This window comes from Natrix helvetica (assembly GCF_964273705.1).
Source record: "Natrix helvetica genome assembly, chromosome: 1".
Lineage (NCBI taxonomy): Eukaryota > Metazoa > Chordata > Lepidosauria > Squamata > Natricidae > Natrix > Natrix helvetica.
Window position 1 is genome coordinate 116,199,192 of NC_138548.1, and position 14,081 is coordinate 116,213,272.

A 14,081-nucleotide genomic window follows, 5' to 3' on the forward strand; every position below is an offset into this window, starting at 1 on the left:
CATCCTTCTGTTGGGCACATCATTAAACAGGGCAATTGTATCAAATGGCCTCTGAACCTCCTACATGATTCTATAAGCAATCTCCATTGGAGGGATGCAAGGTTATGGAGAACATCTGATTATCTTATACTCAATAGTGCCATACATTCAGATGATTATCTTGTATCAGATTGCAATGCTGGGATTTATCTAAGCAACAGGCTTGGCAAGCTTTTCAGTTACTGCTAACATTTCCAGGCAAGTGTTGATATGTGAGAAGTGAACATTAATAGCTGAATGTTATTAGGGTAATTGGAATTATAAGGGGAAATATCAACACTAAGGAGATCTGAGACTCCTTCTTGCTAGAAAAATGAAAAGAATGGCAGGTTTCTATATGAAAAAGAGCTTTGATTTTCTTTGGAAGAAAATAACAAAGCACTCACTTGTACTTATTTCCATGTAAATTTGAAAATGCATCTTACTATATGCTAGCACCAAGGGATGCAGACTTGCATTGATTCCCCGCTCCCCCGGCTGATAGAATACTATTGCTATTTATTCTTTATATAATGCTAAGTAGGTAGTGGCATTCTTCATTAGGAATTTTTCAAGTTCAGGCTGAAACACATCTAGAGGGCGCTAGATTGATTTTATTAATCTTCTCAAGCATTCTTTGTCTTTGGTAGCCAAAACTCAGAAGGTGTCTGTAACAGCCTTTCAGAAGAACACATTGTATGAAGGCATTCTGTAATCTTTCAGAAACCACATGTCACATTAGATGCATGCAGTGACTAAAGTGATGTAGAATTTAAATTGGGATGAAGCAAGGGGAAAGAGAGGGGATCGCAGTGGGGCTATGAAGATGCAATGTGATTGCAAAATACCCATTATGTTTGTTGAGATCTTCTAAGACAGCCTGAAATATTTCAATACACATGAATCCAGAACTCTCTTGCCCCATTGCATTGGTAGGCTTCCCTTTTTCCAAGGGAAAAGTATGTATAATAGAGTATCCAAGCCAGTTTCTATAATAAGTAACTTGAAAGAAAAAAGGGGAAAATATCTTAAATGCCTACTGGTGGGGGAAAGGGCACTTCCATGGGAAATGGAGAAGGGATGCAGAAATGGGGTCGAGAAAGAGACCAAAAGGAAAAAAAAAAAAATTGAAGTCAGAAGATGGGCAAGTATGATTTCAAAATGTGTAAAACAAATGTCTCCCAGAGTATCAGGAATTGAAGCACACTGGGATAGATTCCTCTTAAGATCATGAATAGCTGCTCAAGTTCTCCAAATCTGAAAGTCCAGGCATTGGACTAACTCTTCTAAGCAGCAGTAAGAGGCATATTGAAATTGCCTCTCAAGTTTCATCCAAATTAAACTCAAGAAAAAGTTAATTTAGAGAGCAGCAAAGTTAATCTGGTAATGCAGAGGTGGATTGCTCCCAGTTCAGCCCGGTTCGGCTGAACCAGTAGTGATGGTGGTAGGCTCCGCCCATCCATCTGGATGCTTCTGTGCATGTGGAGAAGCATTGCACGTGAGCAATGAGTGAGAGCATGAGCGAACCAGTAGGAAACCAGTTAGCAACCCACCACTGATGCAATGGTATTACAGTGATTATGCTTGTTTCTTTGTTTTTGGATCATTGTAATGACAAAAAATCATCTTCCTCTGTTTCTTGTTAGAAAAAGATTGTCCAAAAGATTGTCCAATGCACTTAATTTTCTTCAGACAAGCTTCTATGTATCAAGGGACCAAGAACTGTAGGGACGTTTCAAGAAGTCAATCTTAGACCGTGCTTAAGTACTGGATTGTGCAATTCAAAAGGCAGCTCTCTGTGGAGATTCTCAGTCATCCAGGTCATAGTTGTCTCAAATGTCTTTTTTTTCCCCCTTCAAAAGTTTTTTTGAGGTTTTTTCTTTGAGGAGGAAGAAGAAAACATTTTGCTTCTTGGATGAAAATTGGAATGTTTTCTTATTCCTCCTCCAGGAAAAAAACAGTCCAGTTGCCTTTTGAAGAAAAAAGCACCTTTGAGTCAAAAGGCAAGTATTTTTTACTTTAAAAATTGGAATGCAAATAAAGTGTTGCGATTTTAGTCATCTGCAGCCCAGTTCCTTTTAGTATAGGCAGATGTGATCGATGGCTTACCGGGCATTAGTCTCAGAATCAAAACTGAAGCTACCTTTTTCATGAATATCAAGAAAGCAAAGCTGAACTGGAGGAAAATGGCAGCATTTTCAAGCAAGAATAGAGGTGACTTCCAAGACATAACTAAGGGGATCCTTAAAACTATCTTGAGATAAAGGGTTAAAAAGATTGCAAATGAGAGCCTCTGTTTCTTGTACATCAATATGATATTTTCAATAATTTTTGTAAAGAACATCATTACCAAGCATTTTAACATCATCTTGTGTTAGTCCATTTCATATGGCCTGTAAGTTCAAACAAAGTTTGAAGGTCCCCCTCTATCTTGCTTTAGCTGGTGGAAATTCTGTCTGAATCCATTTGTGATTACTTTTCTCCAGGAATATCAAAATTCAGAAAATTTTGCTGGTATATTTTTTCCTCTTTCAATCTAGACTTCAATTTGAAGTCAAAGGGAAGTTTGGATATCTGATGGAGGTTGAGGGATCCAGTAGAATGTAACATAAGATAATGCAACATGAGCACAGACTGCAGAAAGAAGGAAATGGAAACACCTATTTTGCTCCATATCAAAGCCAATTACAATTGTTGATCAAGTAACAGCTAAGGTATGGTACTAAGTCCCATTTCATTTAAAAAAAACACACCACTGGATGACAGAGAGAGGAGCCTTCTGCAATATTATTCAAGCAGCACATACCTGAACTCTATTAAGTTAAAATGTGTCCATAACATTCTTGAAAGTTGCATACTTTTTGGTACATTACTACATTTGGTTTTTGACCAAGAGCATGGTTTCTTGATTGCATGCAATACCTGCATGTTTTTTTTCATTTTGAGGACTTTCATGTAGTATACAACAGATTACATAAACAAACTCCTAGCATTAGTTGCTGCAACAAAAGCAGTCCAAAAGTTGGTGCTGTTTTACAATAAAGCAAAATATTAAATATATAAATAAAATAAAATATATAGCATTTTAATATATTGCTTTAAAATGCAAATCCAGAAAAGAATTATTTAAATATGTGAGGCAAGAAATCAACCAAGAAGCATTTGGCTTGTTACATGACTTATGGTGACAGGAATACTGCCAAGAAAGTGGGTGAATTCTTTTGACTGGTCTTCATCAAAGGCTCTAAACTTAACATGCTAATCATGGCATAAATCGACAATCTCTGACAAGGGAAGCACCATAGAATTGTGACCAGAGCTATTACAGTGGACAAATAATTTGGAATGTGGTGTGCATACTGGTAGTTAAATGGCAATGCCTAGAAAAGATGATTGAAAGACAATGGTGCGCAAAAGTCTAAAAAAGTTCAACAAAACAGTAATTCTCTTTTAGCCTTGGTATAATGTATTGCACTTTGAGCAACATATTTCATGCAGATGGAGAGGTCTAATGCACATTCCCCAACCTTTCTGGGTTGGCAGATTGGTGTGGGAATGAAGGGGGGGAAGAAGGGATGGTTTTGTGCCAGGGACAGGTGTGAACATTGCTTAATTTGCATGAGCAGCGGGTGGACATGCCCACAGCTCACACAAGTGGGGCTGCAAACAGTGGTGCCCACTGCCCGCGTAAGCAGGACTGCAAGTGCCCAGTGCCCGCTGCTCGTATGAGTCGGGCAGCACCTGTGCGCATATCAGCCCACTGCTCACACAGCCTGGTTGCAAATAGGCCATAGCCTGGTTGCGCATTCTTATATTTAATTGTTGCCATTGCAATTGCATGCAGGTTGTACCTGTGTTTTACAAAGATCTAGATTTTGAGTTCAGTGTTGTCAAACATGTTTTGCTCTCCCTTGAAACCCTCCTATAAAAGCCCAAAGTGTAATTCTTTCTCCGCCAAGTGATGTTGTTGCATCACCTACATTTTTCTTCTTCTAAAGATGCTGCCCTCATGGCTGCAAGGTTGCCCCTTTTCTGCTCCAGTAAACACAGGTGAGAGTTTGTGACTTGGGTTGTGCCAGAATGGCTGCTAATGCGAAGCCCTCGTGGTTCATCGATTAAAGTCTGAGTCTCTGCACAAGAGTAGAAATAATACAAGGTGGGGTTGAATGAATGGCACAAGTGGGGAGGCTATCACATTCCTAAAGGAAGGAGCTGCCTTTGCTTTCAATCAATACTGAGAGAGTTTTTTCAAACTGCTAGACTACTAGAGAACAAAAATAAATTTCCTTTAGGCCAGTGGTTCTCAACCTTCCCAATGCCGTGACCCTTTAATACAGTTCCTCATGTTGGGGTGACCCCCAACCATAAAATTGGTGTCTCGGTTCCTAAGACCATCGAAAACATGTGTTTTCCGATGGTCTTAGGCGACTCCTGTGAAAGGGTCGTTCGACCCCCCAAAGGGGTCCCTACCCACAGGTTGAGAACCACTGATTTAGGCAGTGTTTGTACTGTAATTCCTGCCTACTGCATTCTTCTTTAATTACTTCAATATTTATATGCAGGGAGACTGTTTTCTCAAAAGGCCTTTCAACTTTTGGTGATAAGATTGTGTACTTTGATCCAAAGCTGAACAGGCTGGACTCAGTCTGGCTTTGCTTAAAGATGCACTCTACTCTGTAGAGTGAATTGTAACACCAGATGCAATTAGGCAAAAATGCAAAACGATAAATGCTTCAGAAAATATTTGCTTTGCAAAGCATCTTGGCAAAATATGAGCTCGTCCCTTCTATTGTAGAGTTAAAACGTTTTCCTGGTTTATCCAAACCTGAACGAGATAAAATAGAGCTTGACACTGTCAAGAATGACGTTTTTCTTTCCTAGCCTGTCCTACATGGACAAATCTGGACTGTGTACTTACCAGTATTATAGCAATGTTTCCCTTAAAAAAATCTAGGAATGATAATTGGGTGGCAGTGCTGGAAATTCTTGCTAGAGCTGTGGAACAGGAGAATTGTACAATCAACTTATTAAGTTAATAATACCAATCACGTAAAAAGGAAGTAACACCAGTGACAGGTCATTTTTTTAATGTTTCTTGGTAACAAATGAGTCTGTTGGGGATGGGTAGCCAGGAAACACCCAAGCCGGAGAGCAGACTTTGCTCTAATTATCCAGGTGGTAGGAGGGCAAAGGCCTCTGGGGAGGGAAGAGTTTTGAAGGCAAGCAGACTTCCTATTATTTGCATCAGTTGTGGTTACATGCTGTAAGAGACAGAATTTTAGCAGGTTGAATTTGTCCTGCAGGCATGAAGAAAAGGGTACAATTAAAAAATTATCTATCCTTTGTTAAAACTACAAGAGCCCTGACTTTCCTCTGATCATTTTCAGAGTTAATCAGCTCAAAGCAGGATTTCCCAATCCTGGCAATTTTAAGATACATAGACATCAACTCCCAGAATTCACTTGCTGTCTGGGGAATTTTGGAATTTGAAGTCCATGTGCCTTAAAGTCGCCAAGATTGGGAAATCTTGCTCCAGAGGGTTCTACTGAAACCCACCCAGATCTATTATCTCTCATTCACTTGGATTTAACTTTTCACGTGCTTCTCCTACAATGGCTCAGGCTTCTCCTACACCACAGAGAAAGAGATACGGCCTTCCTCCAACAAAGATTAAGATACAGTACTGTCATTTGCGGTTTATAGACTGATTCAAGGACATCCTTACTTGTTGAGATCACAACTGCAGGACAAATTATCCATGTTTATCTTAAGCCATAAAGCAGAGTACCAAACCAAAAGCAAATAAACCACATTATATCGTAACATGTTATGCAAACTTCACCATCCCATTAGGCTGTTAGGATTTGGTTGGGTGAACACAGCCAAGGTAACGTGTTATTGTAGCTATATCTGGTGTGTAAAAGGTTGAAACTACGTTTCAAGGATTACACAATGGTCCACTTTTCTCCTACGTTTAGGTTTGAGCAACCAATTTCATGGCCAAGGCAACGTATCCCACGTTGCTCTGATGGAGAATCGGCAGGCCCGCTAGGAAAAGCAAGATGGGCTCTTAAAAAGATGACCTCGGTGATGGAAGTAGGTTAGCCAATTAGCAGTAATTTTATCTAGCTGCTCAACATGTTAAGCTCTAATCATTACAATGATCAGGTTGGATTATTACATCTTATCTCTTGAAGACAATGGGAGGGAAATTAGTCCAATTTTCAAACATTGGTCTCAAGCATCCTGCCTGAAATTGAGCACATTGGTACCAGAAAGATACAACCATAAGCACCTCTGTCCTAGCCTGAAAGTAGATGTTTTCTCAGGATGATATCCATGCCTTCTCCTAGTATTCAATTACTAAAGCATCACATAGTAAACACTCTACTCTCCCATGACCTCCGCATAATTCAAATGTCATTGATTTTTCTATAGGTAGTTTATTCGTTCAGCACCATTGCCTGCCGGGAGAAAGACTTCACAATTATTTTACTCATATAGACTTTCCCCCCTGCTCACTCGACATGTCTGCTTGTAGAAGCTCATTCATTAGACTGACTTTGTTGGAGGAGGTTTCTTCTGGCATGCTTGCCTGTTAGGCATTTCACAGGTGAGGCTTAGGCGTTGAGTGAATGTGCCAGCTTAAAGAAGCAAATACTTAACAGAGCAAGAGATCAGTTACCAAAAATAATCACATTTCTTTCAGATGAATAGTGCCCAGTATACAGACCTGCTTTCTCTATGACCGTGGGTTAATTTTCCAACCCACACCCACCTTGTCTGGTAGCTAAAAAGTTTGAGAACAAAATGTTCTATGTGCAGAATACATAGCTAGCCTTGCAAGCAACTGCAGGCAGACCCCAGTCCAAATGAAGGGGGAGACTGGGAACTATGGGAATGAAAAAAAAATGTCCCATTGAGAAAAATGCTACTGTATTGGAGGCTTTACCTGATAGATCTATAGCGTTGCATAATGGAAATCAGAATGGTGATGAAAAAATAATGAAGTAACTAAATAAAGCCAAAAATTGGAAAGTAAAAAACAAACAAACCCACAAACCCACCCCATTTTAAACTGGTCACTTGGAATGTTGAAGCTGGTTCCTCGGTCAGACCTAGTGAAATGATCATTCATGAATTATTTCGGTATGGAATTTCAATTCTGGCATTATCAGAATGGCATCCTACTGGATCTGGAATACAAGACAGTGACAATGTCTTTTCTATTACTGTGGAGACAAGAAACACCCAGAGCATATTGGCTTCATTTCCGTAGCATCTGAAAGTATTGCAAGCTTTATCAGCTTCAAGTCAATTAGCAGAACTGTCACTTTTAGGAACAATGAGAATGTGTTTAATTATGCTTCCCAGAAGGACGAATGAGGCAAAAGATTTACTCTATACACAGTTATAAACAACTGTGGATTCATTGCACAGAGGTAATATATCCTGAACATTGGTGACTTTAATGCTCATGTTGGTAACAACTAGCAAGGCTGGGAAAATGTGTTGGGCAAATTTGGTATTGGAGAGATAATTGACAATGGCCTGTGCCTCTTATCATTTATAGAAGTAAATGAGCTAATGATTGGAAACATCCAATCAGCACCAATTAAACCTCGGTTAAAATGGCCTTCACCCAGTAGAAACAATACATCAGTACTCAACTATTTCTAAATCAGCAACTGTTTCCAAACATCACTCATGGGCATCTGGTCAACAAGAGGCATTGTGTTTCTACCACCTTCTACTGCACTCTTATTATTTTGATTAATATAAACTGCTCACAATATAGCCACACCAATTGTTATGGAAGAGTGAAATTACAAGAACTCACCTGCCAACAAGGATTCCACCTAATTTGTATCACCATTTTTCATGTGGAGGATGAAAATGATTGAGGCGTAATTGTCAGAAATAATTAACAAGCATGCCAACAAAATCTATCCCATTGGAAGACACTGAATCCAACCATAGATTTTGGATGAATGAAAACTCTGCAAACTCAGAAGATTTAACTCTGTATTGATCACTTAATTAGCAAATTGACACCTGCTTCAAAACAAAACGAACTGTCCGTTCAAATTGTATTGCAAAAGAACCTGGAGAACTTATATATTGCTGAGAACATCACAACCTCTGCACTTATTATGTTGCCTCAGCAGTAAATTTCAACATGAATGATGCCAGAGAAGCAGACAGATTTACGAGTTCCAGAATTGAATGACTGAATCATTTATATAGTACTTCCAGATCCTTTACAACTGCCCTGTTCTGAGGCATTCCAGTAGAGCCACCAATTCTTGACAGCTCAGATGGAACAATTGAATAATGTAACTCCAGAATCTCTGAAGCTACCATCCATCAGTTAAAAAGAGGGAAAGCTAGTGACACAGATAAAGTCACTGCAGAAGCAATAAACACTGCTTGTGATACACTAATCTGTCAGCTCCATTTATTCCTTCAAATTATTTGAGAGTTTGAGGAAATACTTTATTTGTGGAAACAGGCAATATTTCCAATTTTCAAGAAAGGCAATCAGGAGTACAAGAATTGATGTGGGATTAGGCAGTTGTCGGTCAAGGTATTTATCAAAGGCTTCAGAAAAGATGGAAACAAATAGCCCAAGAACAGCAGTCTAATTTCAGGCTTGGAAGAGGATGCCGTGACCAAATATTTGTATTATGACAACTGCTTGATGAATGCATCAACTGTGGAAAGAGGATTTTCTTGCTGTTTATTGATTTTGCAGTGGTGTCTCTCAGGCAGTGTTACAGAAGGCTAAGATGAGCCTGCTACAGCAGATACATCATGAAGTTTTGTGTGAATGGAGAAACATCCAGAGCCTTCCAGCATGTAATAGCAATAGCACTTAGACTTATATACTGCTTCATAGTGCTTTACTGCCTTCTCTAAGCAGTTTAAAGAGGCAGCATATTTTCCCCAACAATCTGGGTCATTTTACCGACCTTAGATTGATGGAAGGCTGAATCACCCTTGAGCTGGTGAGAATAAAACTGCTGGCAGTCAGCAGAATTAGCCTGCAATACTGCATTCTAACCATTGCACCACCATGGCTCCTAGTAGTGTATTTCCCTTTCTTTAACATTGTGATTTTTGCAGTCATAAGGAAACATTGGCTAACATTTGGTCATATTCAGAGATCAATTAATCATAGATCTATAATGTTTGCTAATAAGCATATGATTTTTGTTTCTGGTGATTTTCATTAAGGCTGGGCAGGGATTTTAATTAGGACATCTGATTCTCTTGTCGGGAAATCCTTAAAGCCACATTTCTTCCTCGCGCTCATGTGCACCACCAGGAAAAGATGTTTGATTTACTGCCAATTGGTGCAACATATGTGCTCCAAATCACCTTTTTCTCTTTCAATCCAAGTTGCTGCACAGATCTAATTTTCATCTCTTTCCTATTGATAAGTTCCTATTGTAATACTTACCCTAGGACTCTTATCTCCTTCAGTCAGCCTTACTATCCCGGGCATTTTGTGATTCAAATAAATCATTGGATTATAAGTGGAAAAACCTAAATTTAAGTATGCTGACATATTCATTGAGGGACAAGAACTGCCTTCCCTAAGAACTTTGTGCCATTATTTATTTTGTAATTTCTATGGAGGAAAAAGGTCAAGCAGGTCAGTACTTTCATTACATATGCCAGACTACAGTATTGTATGAAGTCACAAAAGTAGAGAGTGACATTTCTGAAGTATTTGACACCTGGGTGATTTTTTTTAACCCTTCCTGCACCATATCACTGAGCACCAAACAGCCAATCAGCATACTGGCAACAGCAACCTGAGTCCACATTCACCACCAACCCTCCATATAGGATCTGCATTCCTAAGTCACCAGACAATGCACTCCCTTAATTGACTGCACCTAAGGCAGACTGCCCCACCAAACCATCTTCACCAGGCCACTGAAACTATCTAGTTGCTAGGATGCCCTCTTCTGTCAGTGTCACCACGCATCAGGCGAGGACTGAGTATTCAACAAAACCTTTCATTTAGCAGGATGAGGATCAATGCCGTGGGACACTAGGAGTGCTAATAAATGTAGTGTAGAAATGTTCTTTAGTCCAACAAAGTGCACTGCGAATACATGTTGATCTGAAGTTTATGAGTTTATTGCTGCTAAAACAGTTCAGTGGGACAGTCTCAGGCACTTTAATTTCACCAAGGCAATTCTGTACAAATCACAGGGAGACTGATACCCAGCTTAAGTAGCTCCTTAGAGCAAGCGCTTCCTTTCCGTAATTTCTTTCCCCATTTATAGGTTTTGTAACCCACAAGACCTGAAGTAGATTATGCTGTATTTAGTAGCTCCAGAAAATTATGTCTTCAGACTCATTATTGCTTTCAAATAAAAATGAAAAAATCCATCACCAAACTTCACCATAAATTTATACTCCAAAGCACTCTTTCCTCTTGTGCATTGGTTAATACAACTTTAAAAGCCTACATTTATTCCTCGGTTCCCAATAATTAGACTTTCCTAAAATCTTACAAATAGGTTTATACATATGGTTAAAATATATATCTCAAACTCATATAAGCCAGTCCTTTTGAAATTAAATGCAAACAAATTATTTCCAGAATATACAGAGGTAGGAAAAATATACGCAATAGCCAGTGAAAGTTTTAGGGGAGTTCCGGGGGGGGGGGGGGGATAAAAGAAAGCAATAAACATGACAGCAAATAGAAGCACCCTTGATACAATGACCCCGGGGAGAACTTCTCCACTATCCTTAGCAGCCTGGAATTTCTGCTGTGACATCAATATCCATACATTTTAAAAAGAATCCCAGCTCTATGGGAAGTCAGGACGTGGCTTTGGCAATGTTGATAGGAGACTTCAGAATTTGCATGGACATTGATCTGCAATTTCAGTCATGGGATACTTTCATGGTGTAAGATGGCCAAGGCAGAGTAATCTGAACTTTATGTAGACTTTTAAATGCAAAAAATAAAACTGTTAGACATCGGTTCTTTAAAAAGGAGGGGATTGCAAAAAGGGGTTTCAATGAAGTAGGTCACAGTCCTTAGTGGTGCTTTATTAACAAGATTCATGGAGAACAGTTGGGGCTGGAGAGTCCATTTTCTGCAGGTCCTTTTCTTTACAGGCTAAGGAAATGTTCTTTCCGAAAGCCCTTCTGTAAAACATTAAAAAATAAAAGACTGTCACAAGCACAAATCAGGTCGGTGATGATCCAGCAAATGCTTAACCTATCTAAGCCCCACAGGCACCAAGGTTATCACCTATGGGTTCTATGCTAGAGACCTAGGAGTTATGAGCTCACTTTGGAAGAGAGAATAGAGAGAGAGAGAGAGAGAAAAAACACAAACCGCTTTATAGTCCCGATGAAGCTTGCTGTACTGCCACATGTTAGACAAGAGGCTGGAAGCAGCTCTGGAGGCCTTTTCATTGTCCAAGCTAGAGAAAGAAGAGAAATCTGTCACATTTTACTAGTGCACACTGGGACTCAAAACATAGCCATTCCTTCTCCATGAATTACTAATGGATGTTAAGTCAAGATATTCACATTTATCTGTGGCTGGACTCTTATCCTCCCATTATCTGGATTATGTCCCTTTGATCTCCAATATTTATTCAGCAGCATCCCTATAGGAACAGATCTACACTTCTGCAAAGCCAGGGAAACTGCTGCTACTTAAGAGGGTTTGAGGCTGAAGGAGAGACAGGGGCAGCCAAAGCTTTCTGTGTTCCTGTAATGCAATACTGAGTGGCCTTAGTTGCACACTCAGAAATGCCAATCGTTCTTCTTCTAGGATGGCCTGTCTACATAGGCACTTTGGTCTTCTGTAGGCAGCTGGTGCCCATTCAACAAGAGCCCTTTGGAGAGGGGCATTTTCAAAATGAGTGTATCAGACTTTTCACCCACCAGGCTTTTAAGGTAAGGCCCATGAGATAAATGGCATGGATCAGTTTGGATGTCATAGTAGGAAACAAAGGAGCTAACAAAGTCACATTAGGGTGGAAAAAACTCTCAAGTGTTGGAAATAAATCAGTTAGATCAGCAGTCATCAACTGGTGGTCTGTGAGAAAATTTTGGTGGTCCAAAGAAAAATTACTTGCATTTTTTTATATTGCACTAAATCAGGGGTCCTCAAACTATGGCCCTTGGCCCAGATACGTGCACTGAATGTTTGTGTTGCTGCAGAGAGTCTCCCACTTCGGGGACTTTTTGTGTGGGTCTGAGGGGGGCAGAAATTCCGACTTGGGGTCTGGTTCAGCCTCCTGGTGTGGGGCTTTGGGCGAAGGCTGGAGGGAAGCGCCACTGGTGGCAAAGAGCTGGAGGGCCTTGTTCCAGTGGGACTGCATTATGGCCTAGAACTGGCTGACCATCTCAGCCCACTGAGCCTCCAGAAGCTGGTACCTGGCCTTGCACTCCTGCAGGTCTTCCCTCTGCTTGGAAAGCCTATGCTCGTAGTCCTCAGTGAGGTGCTTCTGTAAGCCTCCTTCTTGGTCAGATCCAATTTGAACTGAGCCAGCTGTTTTGCCAACTCTTTCTCATGGTGGCTGCTTAGCTCCAACAATTGCTTCCTGTTGGGGCCCTAAGGACCCTAGATGGGCAGGTGAGGAGTGGCTGGGAGGGGAGGGGTGAATAGAGGCTGGCGAGGCACCCCTCAACATGAGAGGCATCAAGTTGGCCATGCCCACCCAGTCACATGACCACCTAGCCATACCTACCCAGCCAATCATTAGGAAGATCATATTAGTGGTCCGCGGGATTTACAATTATGAATTTAGTGGTTCCTGAGGTCAAAAAGGTTGGGGACCCCTGATTTAGATGGACTGTTTAATAAGAGTCAACTGAAAATCTTTGAGGTCTGACAGGCTTGCTTTCTTGCCCATTTTCTTCCTTCCTCCAGCCCTTGATTTATGTATGGGAACTTGCCTTTTGCTTTTGAAAGGGACCGCACCTTTTGTGGATTGTGCGTATGTGCTTTTGAGTGAGTGCTGACTCCAGGTGATTGCCTGGACAAGTCTCTGTAGTTTTCTTTGCAAGATCACAGTTTTTAGGCTTCCCATTGCCTGCTTCCTAGGGCTGAGAGAGAATGACTGGCCCAAGGTCATCAAGTTGACTTTCTACCTAAATTGGGACCAGAATTCTTGATGCCTTAACTACCATACCCAATTGGTTCTACTTCTGAACATTAGGCGAATCTAGTAAACATCACACTCTTGTGATGCTGAAACAAGGGGCATAAGGAAGTTTCTGCAGCAGAGTCCAGAAATTAAGTACTGTAAAATGCTGCTCTAAGGATGAAATCTGTATGGAGTACGGATGGAAACTACTGGCCATTCCCGCATACCTGTCCCTTTTCCTCTTGATGTAGAAGAGTTTGCGCAGGCCATCAAAGTAGACAATGTCACGTGCAGCAATGGGGCTCTCCACAACCAAGTTGTTCAGCACTGCAATGATGTTGATGACTACCTCTGTTGGGGGCCACTTATCTCCGGAGCTTCCAGGAAGTTTTTCAATCAAATGACTCACCACTTTGGTTGCTGCCAATCCGAAACAAAAGCGGTTAGCAAATAGTATACAGAGAAAATGTACTTTGTCTAAAATCTCACTGTGGATGATATAAGTAAAGCATTTAAATGGCATGAAGGGAACTCTTTTGTCAAGGCCCTGCTGTGTTTTCCTACAGGAATAACTCACACATTTCATCCTTGTTGCGTGCGTTCCGGGACAGGTTGCGAATCAATCCCGTCAGAGAGCGAAGCTGGTGATGGTCAGCTGTGCGGACTCTGTCCAGTACAGGGTTCAGTATCCTCTCTTGCTCCAAAGCCACCCTACTGAGGACACCTGCCCACTACAGTGGGCAAAAAGAAGAATGAGTTAGCAAATGATGATTCACCTGCCGAGTCAGTACTAATGTTCGATAGGCACAGTGGAGAAATAATATCCGATTGATTCTTCTACTATAAGGTGCTCTAGAAAAAATATAAAACTTTCACACGCATGCACACACATGAAATATCTGATTGTTGCAAGAGATGACTCAGTTT

At 40.7% G+C, this 14,081-nt stretch overlaps 1 protein-coding gene across 1 annotated transcript in view; it reads right to left on the reverse strand.

Annotated features, from left to right (window-relative positions):
* Positions 1 to 10,148: 10,148 nt before the first annotated feature.
* Positions 10,149 to 14,081, reverse strand: part of PKP3 (plakophilin 3) — an 80,367-nt gene continuing 76,434 nt past the window's right edge. Inside the window, exons 11-14 of the mRNA XM_081936841.1 lie at positions 13,732 to 13,885; positions 13,382 to 13,574; positions 11,390 to 11,477; positions 10,149 to 11,196 (exon numbers count right to left, since the gene is read on the reverse strand). Of these exons, the coding sequence (XP_081792967.1) occupies positions 11,161 to 11,196; positions 11,390 to 11,477; positions 13,382 to 13,574; positions 13,732 to 13,885 (471 nt within the window). The 3' untranslated portion in view covers positions 10,149 to 11,160. The remainder of the gene's footprint in view (positions 11,197 to 11,389; positions 11,478 to 13,381; positions 13,575 to 13,731; positions 13,886 to 14,081) is intronic.